Below are 11457 nucleotides of genomic sequence, written 5' to 3'. Positions count from 1 at the left end.
CATTTTTTTGGGTTAAAACCTCCCAGTTTTGGGTTAAAACCTCCCAGTTTTGGGTTAAAATCCCTCGATTTGGGTTAAAACCTCCCGATTTCGGCTCAAACCCCCCAAATCTCCCCAAATTTCGGATTTTTTGGCATCACCATCTCCAGGGGCCGGTGGCAGAGGTTCCCTAAACCCCCAGAAATTCCATTTTTTTGAGTTAAAATCCCATTTTTTTGGGTTAAAATCCCATTTTTTGGGTTAAAATCCCATTTTTTGGGTTAAAATTCCATTTTTTTGGGTTAAAATCCCATTTTTTTGAGTTAAAATCCCATTTTTTTGGGTTAAAACCTCCCGATTTTGGCCCAAACTCCCCAAATTTTGGATATTTTTGGGTCACCATCTCTGGGGGCCGACGTCATGAGGCACAGGTTCCCTAAACCCCCAGAAATCCCATTTTTTTGAGTTAAAATCCCATTATTTTGGGATAAAATCCCATTTTTTTGGGATAAAATCCCATTTTTTTGGGTTAAAATCCCATTTTTTTGAGTTAAAACCTCCCGATTTTGGCTCAAACCCCCCAAATCTCCCCAAAATTTGGATTTTTTGGCATCACCATCTCCAGGGGCCGGCGGCACAGGTTCCCTAAACCCCCAGAAATCCCATTTTTTTGAGTTAAAATCCCATTTTTTTGAGTTAAAATCCCATTTTTTTGGGTTAAAATCCCATTTTTTTGAGTTAAAATCCCATTTGTTTGGGTTAAAATTCCATTTTTTTGGGTTAAAATCCCATTTTTTTGAGTTAAAATCCCATTTTTTTGGGTTAAAATCCCATTTTTTTGGGATAAAATCCCATTTTTTTGAATTAAAACCCCATTTTTTTGAGTTAAAACCTCCCGATTTTGGCCCAAACCCCCTGAATTTCGGATTTTTTGGCATTACCATCTCCAGGGGCCGGCGGCACAGAGTTTTTAAACCTCCCAAAATCCCATTTTTTTGAGTTAAAATCCCATTTTTTTGAGTTAAAACCCCCCGATTCCGGCCCAAACCCCCCAAATCTCCCCAAATTTCGGATTTTTTTGCATCACCATCTCCAGGGGCCGGCGGCACAGGTTCCCTAAACCCCCAGAAATCCCATTTTTTTGGGTTAAAATCCCATTTTTTTGGGTTAAAATCCCATTTTTTTGGGTTAAAATCCCATTTTTTTGGGTTAAAATCCCATTATTTTGGGTTAAAATCCCATTTTTTTGGGTTAAAATCCCATTTTTTTGGGTTAAAATCCCATTTTTTTGAGTTAAAACCCCCGATTTCGGCTCAAACCCCCCGAATTTCGGATTTTTTGGCATTACCGTCTCCGGGGGCCGGCGGCAGCCGGCACAGGTTCCCTAAACCCCCAGAAATCCCATTTTTTTGGGTTAAAATCCCATTTTTTTTAGTTAAAATCCCATTTTTTTGAGTTAAAACCTCCCGATTTCGGCTCAAACCCCCCAAAACCCCCCGCATCTCCCCAAATTTTGGAAATTTTTGGCATTACCATCTCCAGGTGAGGGCGGCAGCCAGCACAGAGTTTTTTACACTTCCTAAAATCCCATTATTTTGGGTTAAAATCCCATTTTTTTGGGTTAAAATCCCATTTTTTTGGGTTAAAATCCCATTTTTTTTAATTAAAATCCCATTTTTTTGAGTTAAAACCCCCCGATTTCGGCCCAAAGCCCCCAAATTTTGGATATTTTTGGGTTACCATCTCCAGGTGAGGGCGGCAGCCAGCAAAGAGTTTTTAAACCTCCCAAAATCCCATTTTTTTGAGTTAAAATCCCATTTTTTTGGGTTAAAATCCCATTTTTTTGAGTTAAAACCCCCCGATTTCGGCTCAAAGCCCCCAAATTTTGTAAATTTTGGCATTACCGTCTCCAGGAGCCGGCGGCAGGCGGCACAGAGTTTTTAAACCTCCCAAAATCCCATTTTTTTGGGTTAAAATCCCATTTTTTTGAGTTAAAATCCCATTTTTTTGAGTTAAAACCTCCCGATTTCGGCTCAAACCCCCCGAATCTCTCAGAATTTCGGATTTTTTGGCATTACCGTCCCCAGGGGCCGGCGGCAGCCGGCACAGAGTTTTTACACCTCCTAAAATCCCATTTTTTTGGGTTAAAACCCCATTTTTTTGGGTTAAAATCCCATTTTTTTAGGATAAAACCCCCCAATTTCGGCTCAAACCCCCCGAATTTTGTAAATTTTGGCATTACCGTCACCGTGGGCCGGCGGCAGGTGGCACAGGTTCCCTAAACCCCCAAAAATCCCATTTTTTTGGGTTAAAATCCCATTTTTTTGGGTTAAAACACCCCGATTTCGGCCCAAACCCCCCGAATTTCGGATTTTTTGGCATTACCATCTCCAGGAGCCGGCGGCAGCCAGCACAGAGTTTTTAAACACCCAGAAATCCCATTTTTTTGGGTTAAAATCCCATTTTTTTGGGTTAAAATCCCATTTTTTTGAGTTAAAATCCCATTTTTTTGGGTTAAAATCCCATTTTTTTGGGTTAAAATCCCATTTTTTTGAGTTAAAATCCCATTTTTTTTGAGTTAAAATCCCATTTTTTTGAGTTAAAATCCCATTTTTTTGGGTTAAAATCCCATTTTTTTGAGTTAAAACCCCCCGATTTCGGCTCAAACCCCCCGAATTTCGGATTTTTTGTCATTACCGTCCCCGGGGGCCGGCGGCAGGCGGCACAGGTTCCCTAAACCCCCAGAAATCCCATTTTTTTGGGTTAAAATCCCATTTTTTTGGGTTAAAACCCCCCGATTTCGGCTCAAACCCCCCGAATTTTGTAAATTTTGTCATTACCGTCCCCGGGGGCCGGCGGCAGGCGGCACACCTGCCGGCACATGGCCACGAAGCCGTGGTAGAAGCGCGTCAGCTCCGCGTCCGAGCGCCGCTCCAGGTTGGCCAAGGCGCGGAACCGGCCCCAGCGGAACCGGCCCGAGCCCGGCTCCAGCTCCACCCCGAACGTGGAGGCCACGCGCAGGAAGTCGGCCTGCTCCCGCCGGGTCCAGCTGGGAATGGGGAAAAAAATGGAGAAATTGGGAAAAAGGGAAAAAACCCGGTGAAAATCGGTGAAAAAATGGCGAAAAAATGACAAAAATTGGTGAAAAAATGGCTAAGAAATGCCCCAAAACGACCCAAAACCACCTAAAAGTCAGGAAATGGGTCTGCTCCCGCCGGGTCCAGCTGGGAATGGGGGAAAAAGGGAGAAATTGGGAAAAAGGGAAAAAAAAATGGTGAAAAACGGTGAAAAAATGACAAATATCGGTAAAAAAATGGGGAAAAAACACACAGAAATGACACAAAACCACCCAAATTCAGCCCAAAAGTTACAAAATCGGCCTGATCACGACGGGTCCAGCTGGGAATGGGGGGAAAAAGGGAGAAATTGGGAAAAAGGGAAAAAACCCGGTGAAAATTGGTGAAGAAACGGCGAAAATCGATGAAAAAATGGTGAAAATCGGTAAAAAAATGGGGAAAAAACACACAGAAATGACCTAAAAACACCCAAATTCAACCCAAAAGTCAGGAAATGGGTCTGATCATGATGGGTCCAGCTGGGAATGGGGGAAAAAAGAGAGAAATTGGGAAAAATGAAAAAAAAAGGGTGAAAATCGGTGAAAAAATGGCGAAAATCAGTGAAAAAATGGGGAAAAAACCGCCCAGAATTCACTTAAAAACACCCCAAAAGTCATGGACAGGAAATGGGTCTGATCATGATAGATCCAGCTGGGAATGGGGGAAAAAATGGAGAAATTGGGAAAAATGGGAAAAAAAAATGGTGAAAGTCAGTGAAGAAACGGCGAAAAAATGACAAAAAACGGTGAAAAAACAGGGAAAAACTGCCCAGAAATGACACAAAACCACCCAAATTCAGCCCAAAAGTGACAAAATCGGCCTGATCACGACGGGTCCAGATGGGAAATGGGGAGAGAAACGGAGAAATTGGGAAAAATGGAAAAAAAAGGTGAAAATTGGTGAAAAAACAGCGAAAAAATGACAAAAATCGGTGAAAAAATGGGGAAAAAATGGGAAAAAATGCATAGAAAAAATTCTAAAAACACCCAAATTCAGCCCAAAAGTCAGGAAATGGGTCTGATCACAACGGGTCCACCTGGGAAATGGGGGAAAAAGGGAGAAATTGGGAAAAAGGGAAAAAACCCGGTGAAAATCGGTAAAAAAATGGGGAAAAAGCACACAAAAATGACCCAAAAACACCCAAATTCAGCCCAAAAGTTACAAAATCGGCCTGATCACGACGGGTCCAGCTGGGAATGGGGGAAAAAATGGAGAAATTGGGAAAAATGGAAAAAACCCGGTGAAAAACGGTGAAAAAATGGGGAAAATCGGTGAAAAAATGGGGAAAAAATGACCCCAAAATGACCCAAAACCACCCAAATTCAGCCCAAAAGTGAGGGCATGAAAAGGAAATGGGTCTGATCACGATGGGTCCAGCTGGGAATGGGGAAAAAGGGGAGAAATTGGGAAAAAGGGAAAAAAAAAATGGTGAAAATCGGTGAAGAAACGGCGAAAAAATGACAAAAATCGTTGAAAAAATGGTGAAAAAATGGGAAAAAACGCATAGAAAAAATTCTAAAAACACCCAAATTCAGCCCAAAAGTCAGGAAATGGGTCTGATCACAACGGGTCCAGCTGGGAATGGGGGAAAAAAGGGAGAAATTGGGAAAAATGAAAAAAAAGGGTGAAAAAAATGGCGAAAATCCGTGAAAAAAATGGGGAAAAAATGCCCAGAATTGACCTAAAAACACCCAAATTCAGCCCAAAAGGGAGGGCATTGAAAGGAAATGGGTCTGATCATGGCAGGTCCAGCTGAGAATGGGGGAAAAAATGGAGAAATTGGGAAAAATGAAAAAAACCCGGTGAAAAATGGTGAAAAAATGAGGAAAAAATGACAAAAAACGGTGAAAAAATGGGGAAAAACCACCAAAAACTGTAGGGAAGGTCCTGGAAGGGTAAAAAATTCACATTTTGGGGAATAAAAATTTGGAAAAGGAGAGATTTTGGGTTTTTTCACTCCAAAAAATTAAATTTTGGTTTTCCTGAACTTTTTTTGTGCCTCCAACCCAAATTTGAGAATTTTAAGAAGGTCCTGGAAGGGTAAAAATTCCATTTTGGTGGAACAAAAACTTCTGTAAAAGGAGAAAATTTGGGTCTTTTCACCTCAAAAAATTAAATTTTTATTTTTCTGAATCCTTTTTGTGCCTGAAACCCAAATTTGACAATTTTGCCAAGGTCCTGGAAGGGTAAAAATCACATTTTGATGGATCTCAAATTATGGAAAAATGAGAGATTTTGGGTCTTTTCACTCCAAAAAATTAAATTTTGGAGACGCTGAACCCTGAAAACCCCGAATTTTGGGTCTGGAACCCAAACTTGACAATTTTCCCAAGGTCCTGGAAGGTTAAAATTCCCATTTTGACAGAACCAGGAAAAATCAGATTTTGACATTTTTTTTCACCCTAAAAAATTAAATTTTGGAGACGCTGAACCCTAAAAACTCCAAATTTTGGGTCTTGAACCCAAACTTGACAATTTTGCCAAGGTCCTGGAAGGGTAAAAATCAGATTTTGATGGATCTCAAATTATGGAAAAATGAGAGATTTTGGGTCTTTTCACTCCAAAAAATTAAATTTTGGAGACGCTGAACCCTAAAAATTCCAAATTTTGGGTCTTGAACTCAAACTTGACAATTTTCCCAAGGTCCTGGAAGGTTAAAAAAACCCCAAAAATCGCCGCCCATCCCCCACCCCGGGGGGTTTTCGGGGCGGCCGAACCCGAATTTGGGGTCCCCGACCCCGTGTGACCCCCCCAAAACCCCCAAAACCCCCAAAATTCCCCCAAAATCCCCAAAAATCCCCCCTCACCGCTGCTGCTTGTCGCGCCGGGAGCCGTCATGGCCGCGCCGGCGCCGCCGCTCCGATCCCGATCCGGTTCCGGTTCCGGCTCCGGCTCCGGCTCCGGTTCCGGTTCCGGTTCCGGTTCCGGTGCCGGCGCCGGGGGGGGGAGGGGCCCGGCCGCGCTGCAGCGCCCCCAGCAGGCGGCGGAAGCGAGCGGTCAGCGCCGGCCCCGCCGGCCACGGGGGAGGGGCGGCCGCGCCGGACGCCGGGCTGGACACGGGGCCTGGGGGGGGGAAAGGTCAGTTAGGGGTCATTGGGGTCAGCCAGGGGTCATTGGGGTCAGTGTGGGGTCATTGGGGTCACTCTGGGGTCATTGGGGTCACTCTGGGGTCATTGCGGTCAGTGTGGGGTCAGCACCGGCCACGGGGGAGGGGCGGCCGCGCCGGACGCCGGGCTGGACACGGGGCCTGGGGGGGGGGAAGGTCAGCCAGGGGTCATTGGGGTCACTCTGGGGTCATTTGGGGTCAGTCAGGGGTCACTGGGGTCACTCTGGGGCCATTGGGGTCACTCTGGGGTCAGTGTACAGTCACTTGGGGTCAGTTAGGGGTCACTTGGGGTCAGCGTGGGGTCACTTAGGGGTCACTCTGGGGGGGGCAATGGTCACTTGAGGTCACTCTGGGGTCACTTGGGGTCAGTTTGGGGTCAGTGTGGGGTCATTTGGGTCACTTGGGGTCAGTGTGGGGTCATTGGGGTCACTCTGGGGTCAGCGTGGGGTCACTTGGGGTCCATCAGGGGTCATTGGGGGGTCATTGGGGTCACTCTGGGGTCATTGGGGGGTCATTGGGGTCACTCTGGGGTCAGCATGGGGTCATTGGGGTCACTCTGGGGTCAGCGTGGGGTCACTTGGGGTCCATCAGGGGTCAGTGTGGGGTCACTTGGGTCACTCTGGGGTCAGCATGGGGTCATTGGGGTCACTCTGGGGTCAGTGTGGGGTCAGCTAGGGGTCACTGGGGTCAGTGAGGTCACTCTGGGGTCAGCGTGGGGTCAGCCAGGGGTCACTTGGGTTCAGTGTGGGGTCATTGAGGTCACCTGGGGTCATTTGGGTCAGTGTGGGGTCATTGGGGTCACTCTGGGATCAGTGTGGGGTCATTGGGGTCAGTGTGGGGTCACTGGGGTCAGTGAGGTCGCTCTGGGGTCAGTGTGGGGTCATTGGGGTCACTCTGGGGTCAGCACCGGCCACGGGGGAGGGGCGGCCGCGCCGGACGCCGGGCTGGACACGGGGCCTGGGGGGGGAAAGGTCAGTTAGGGGCCATTGGGGTCAGTCAGGGGTCATTGGGGTCAGTGGGGTCATTCAGGGGTCAGTCAGGGGTCACTGGGGTCACTCTGGGGTCACTGGGGTCAGTGAGGGGTCATTGGGGTCACTCTGGGGTCATTGGGGTCAGTGGGGTCATTGGGGTCAGTGTGGGGTCATTGGGGTCAGTGTGGGGTCATCGGGGTCAGTGTGGGGTCATTGGGGTCACTCTGGGGTCATTGGGGTCAGTGAGGTCACTCTGGGGTCAGTGAGGGGTCATTGGGGTCACTCTGGGGTCACTTGGGGTCCATCAGGGGTCATTGGGGGGTCATTGGGGTCACTCTGGGGTCAGCGTGGGGTCATTGGGGTCACTCAGGGTCATTGGGGTCAGTGAGGTCACTCTGGGGTCAGTGTGGGGTCATTGGGGTCAGCGTGGGGTCCATCAGGGGGTCATTGGGGTCACTCTGGGGTCATTTGGGTCAGTCAGGGGTCATTGAGGTCAGTCAGGGGTCATTGAGGTCAGCCAGGGGTCATTGGGGTCAGCTTGGGGTCAGCGTGGGGTCATTGGGGTCAGCGTGGGGTCATTGGGGTCACTTGGGGTCCATCAGGGGTCATTGGGGGGTCATTGGGGTCACTCTGGGGTCATTGTGGGGTCATTAGGGGTCAGCCTGGGGTCAGTGAGGTCACTCTGGGGTCAGTGTGGGGTCATTGGGGCCGGACACGGGGCCTGGGGGGGAAAGGTCAGTTAGAGGTCATCGGGGTCAGTCAGGGGTCATTGGGGTCACTCTGGGGTCAGCCAGGGGTCACTGGGGTCAGTTTCGGGGGGGAATGGTCAGCCTGTGGCCATTTTGGAATATTTTTGGGTTAGTTTTGGTTATTTTTGGCTATTTTTGATCGTTTTTAGCTATTTTGGGTTAATTTTGGGATATTTCTGGGTGATTTTTGGCCGTTTTTGGTCATTTTTAGCCCCCTTACCTTTGTCCCCGTCAACCACCGAAATCTATTTTTTGGGGATTTTTGGGTTATTTTTTGTTATTTTTTATTGTTTTTGGGTTATTTTCGGCTATTTTTGGTCATTTTTGGGATATTTTTGGGTGATTTTTGGCCATTTTTGGTCATTTTTAGCCCCCCTTACCTTCATCCCCGTCCACCACCGAAATCTATTTTTTGGGGATTTTTGGGTTATTTTTTTGTTATTTTTTGTTATTTTTGGGTTATTTTTGCTATTTTTGGCTATTTTTGGGTGATTTTTGGCCATTTTTGGTCATTTTTGGCCCCCCTTACCTTCGTTCCCGTCCACCACCAAAATCTATTTTTTGGGGATTTTTGGGTATTTTTGGGTTATTTTTGATTATTTTTGGGTTATTTTTTGTTATTTTTTATTATTTTTGGGTTATTTTCGGCTATTTTTGGACATTTTTGGGTGATTTTTGGCCGTTTTTGGTCATTTTTGGCCCCCTTACCTTCGTCCCCGTCCACCACCGAAATCTCCTCGTCCGGCCCGGCCAAGGGGTCACTCTGGGGGGGGGGAGGGGTCAGACAGAGCCCAAAATCCCCCAAAATCCCCCCAAAATCTGGGGGGGGAGGGGCAGGGAAATTTGGGGGGAAAACCGGGGATTTTGGGGTGAAAAATTGGGATTTTTGGGAGGGATTTTTGGAGATTTTTGAGGTTTTTGGGAGAGATTTTGTGGGGATTTTTGGGGAAAATTTTGGGGATTTTTGGGAGGGATTTTGGAGATTTTTGGGGGATTTTTTGGGAGGATTTTGGTAATTTTTGGGAGAATTTTTTGGGGGGATTTGGGCAGGGATTTTTGGATAATTTTGGGGTGGATTTTGAGGAAATCTGGGGGAGGATTTGGGGGGATTTTGGGAAGTTTTTTTGGATTTTGGGGGGATTTTTCAGGGATTTTGGGATGGATTTTGGGGGGATTTGGGGAGGATTTTGGGGAAATTTTTTGGATTTTTGGGGGGATTTTTCAAGGATTTTGGGGGGGATTTGGGAGAGGATTTCAGGATAATTTTGGGCTGGATTTTGGGATATTTTTGGGTGGATTTTGGGTTATTTTCAGGGGATTTTGGGGCAGATTTTGGGGTATTTTGGGGTGGATTTTGGGGTGGATTTTGGGTTATTTTCAGGGGATTTTAGGGGGATTTTGGGGTGAATTTTAGGATAATTTTGGGGTATTTTGAGGTGAATTTTAGGGTATTTTTGTGTGAATTTTGTGGTGGATTTTGGGGTATTTTGGGATGGATTTTTGGGGGGATTTCAGGATAATTTTGGGTGGATTTTGGGTTATTTTCAGGTGATTTTGGGGTGGATTTTGGGGTGGATTTTTGGGTTATTTTCAGGGGATTTTAGGGTGGATTTTGGGATGGATTTGGGGTGGATTTTGGGTTATTTTCAGGGGATTTTGGGGCAGATTTTGGGATGGATTTTGGGGTATTTTGGGGTGGATTATGGGTTATTTTCAGGGGATTTGGGGGTGGATTTTTGGGGGGATTTCAGGATAATTTTGGGTGGATTTTGGGTTATTTTCAGGGGATTTTGGGGCAGGTTTTGGGATGGATTTTGGGGGTATTTTGGGGTGGATTTTGGGTTATTTTCAGGGGTATTTTGGGGTGGATTTTTGGTTATTTTCAGGGGATTTTTGGGTATTTTGGGGTGGATTTTGGGGTGGATTTTTGGGTTATTTTCAGGGGATTTTAGGGTGGATTTTAGGATGGATTTTGGGTGGATTTTGGGTCATTTTCAGGGGATTTTGGGGGTTTCTCCCCCTGCCTTTACCTCCTCGCTGCCCCCCTGCAGGGGTTTGTACTCGGGGTCCTCGGGGTCTCTGTCGAAATCAGCCCTGGGGAGGCCCCAAAACTCCCTGAATTCACCCCAAAAAAACCCAAAATTGCCCCAAAAAAACCCCAAAACTGCCCCCAAACCCCCCCTGGGGCCTCAGCCCTGAGCTGAACTCAGCCCGGCCCGGGGCCGGTCGGTATTAGCATGGCTGGGTCATCAGGGGCCCCAAATTTGGGGTTTGGAGGAAAAAAATCTGGAATTTGGGGGGAAAAAATGAAATTTGGGGAAAAAAATTAAATTTGGGGGGAAAAAAATCCAAAATCTGGGGGGGAAAAAAATGAAATTTGGGGGAAAAAAATCCAAAATTTGGGAGAAAAAAACTGAATTTGGGGGGTTTGGGGGAAAAAAAAAAAAAATAAAAACGGATTTGGGAGGTTTGGGGAAAAAAAAACCAAGTTTGGGGGATTTGGGGACCCCAAAAATAAAGAAAAATTTCCTAAAATTCACCAAAAATCTCCCAATCTCCCCCAAATTCCCCCCAAAAATTCACAAAAAAAAATCCCTCAAACCCCCTCAAAAATCCCCCCAAAAATCCTAAAAAATCCCCCAAAAAAAAAAAAAAAAATTTCCAAAAATACCCCAAACCCCCTCAAACCCCCTCAAACTCCCCCAAAACCCCCCCAAAAAAATCCCAAAAAAATCCCCCAAAATCCCCCCAACCCTCCCCAAAGACCCCCAAAAAAACCCCAAAAATTCACAAAAAAATCCCTTAAACTCCCCAAAAAAACCTCCAAAAAATCCCAAAAAATCCCAAAAAATTCCCAAAAAATCCCCAAAAATCCCAAAAAAATCCCAAAAACACCCCCAAAAAAATCCCAAAAAATTCCCAAAAATTCCCATAAATCCCCCAGACCCCCCAGACCCCCCCAGGCCCCCCCAGCCCCCCAGCCCTGCCCCCACTCACCCCTCAGGCCCCTCCAGTCGCTGCTCGGCCGCCACGGCCGCGGCGTCGGGACCCCCGGCCTTGGCCAGGAAGCACAGGGCAGGGTCAGCCCTCATGGTGTGGTACCTCTCGTACCCTAAAAATCATTAATTCACCCCAAAATTCCATTAATGAGCAAAAAACAGCAATAAACCCCAAAAAAACAGCAAAAAACCTGGTTAAAATAACCCAAAATACACAGAAATAACCCAAAATAAATCCCAAAATAAACCCAAATAAATCCCAAAATAAACCCAAATTCAGGGTGGGGTCAGCCCTCATGGTGTGGTACCTCTCGTACCCTAAAAATCCAAAATTCACCCCAAAATAAACATGGTTAACGAAAAACAGCACAAAAACCCAAAAAACAGAAAAAATCCCCATTAAAATACACCCAGAATAACCCAAAATACACAGAAATCACCCAAAATAACCCAAAATAAACCCAAATTCAGGGCGGGGTCAGCCCTCGTGGTGTGGTACCTCTCGTACCCTAAAAACCCAAAATTCACCCCAAAATG

General features: G+C 46.3%; 2 protein-coding genes across 3 annotated transcripts in view; one reads left to right on the top strand and one right to left on the bottom strand.

Annotated features, from left to right (window-relative positions):
* The window catches only part of OSGEP (O-sialoglycoprotein endopeptidase), an 88978-nt gene that overhangs the window by 26725 nt on the left and 50796 nt on the right, over positions 1-11457 (top strand). The window lies entirely within an intron of this gene.
* The window catches only part of LOC130263296 (chromodomain-helicase-DNA-binding protein 8-like), a 69376-nt gene continuing 60703 nt past the window's right edge, over positions 2785-11457 (bottom strand). The window contains exons 27-32 of the mRNA XM_056510801.1: positions 10919-11033; positions 9952-10015; positions 8630-8684; positions 6331-6342; positions 5903-6158; positions 2785-3028 (exon numbers count right to left, since the gene is read on the bottom strand). Coding sequence (XP_056366776.1) covers positions 2785-3028; positions 5903-6158; positions 6331-6342; positions 8630-8684; positions 9952-10015; positions 10919-11033 — 746 coding nt within the window. The remainder of the gene's footprint in view (positions 3029-5902; positions 6159-6330; positions 6343-8629; positions 8685-9951; positions 10016-10918; positions 11034-11457) is intronic.

The sequence above is a fragment of the Oenanthe melanoleuca genome, chromosome 25 (genome assembly GCF_029582105.1).
Source record: "Oenanthe melanoleuca isolate GR-GAL-2019-014 chromosome 25, OMel1.0, whole genome shotgun sequence".
NCBI lineage: Eukaryota > Metazoa > Chordata > Aves > Passeriformes > Muscicapidae > Oenanthe > Oenanthe melanoleuca.
The sequence above is the reverse complement of the archived record's forward strand: the minus strand, read 5'-3'. Positions and strand labels throughout refer to the sequence as shown.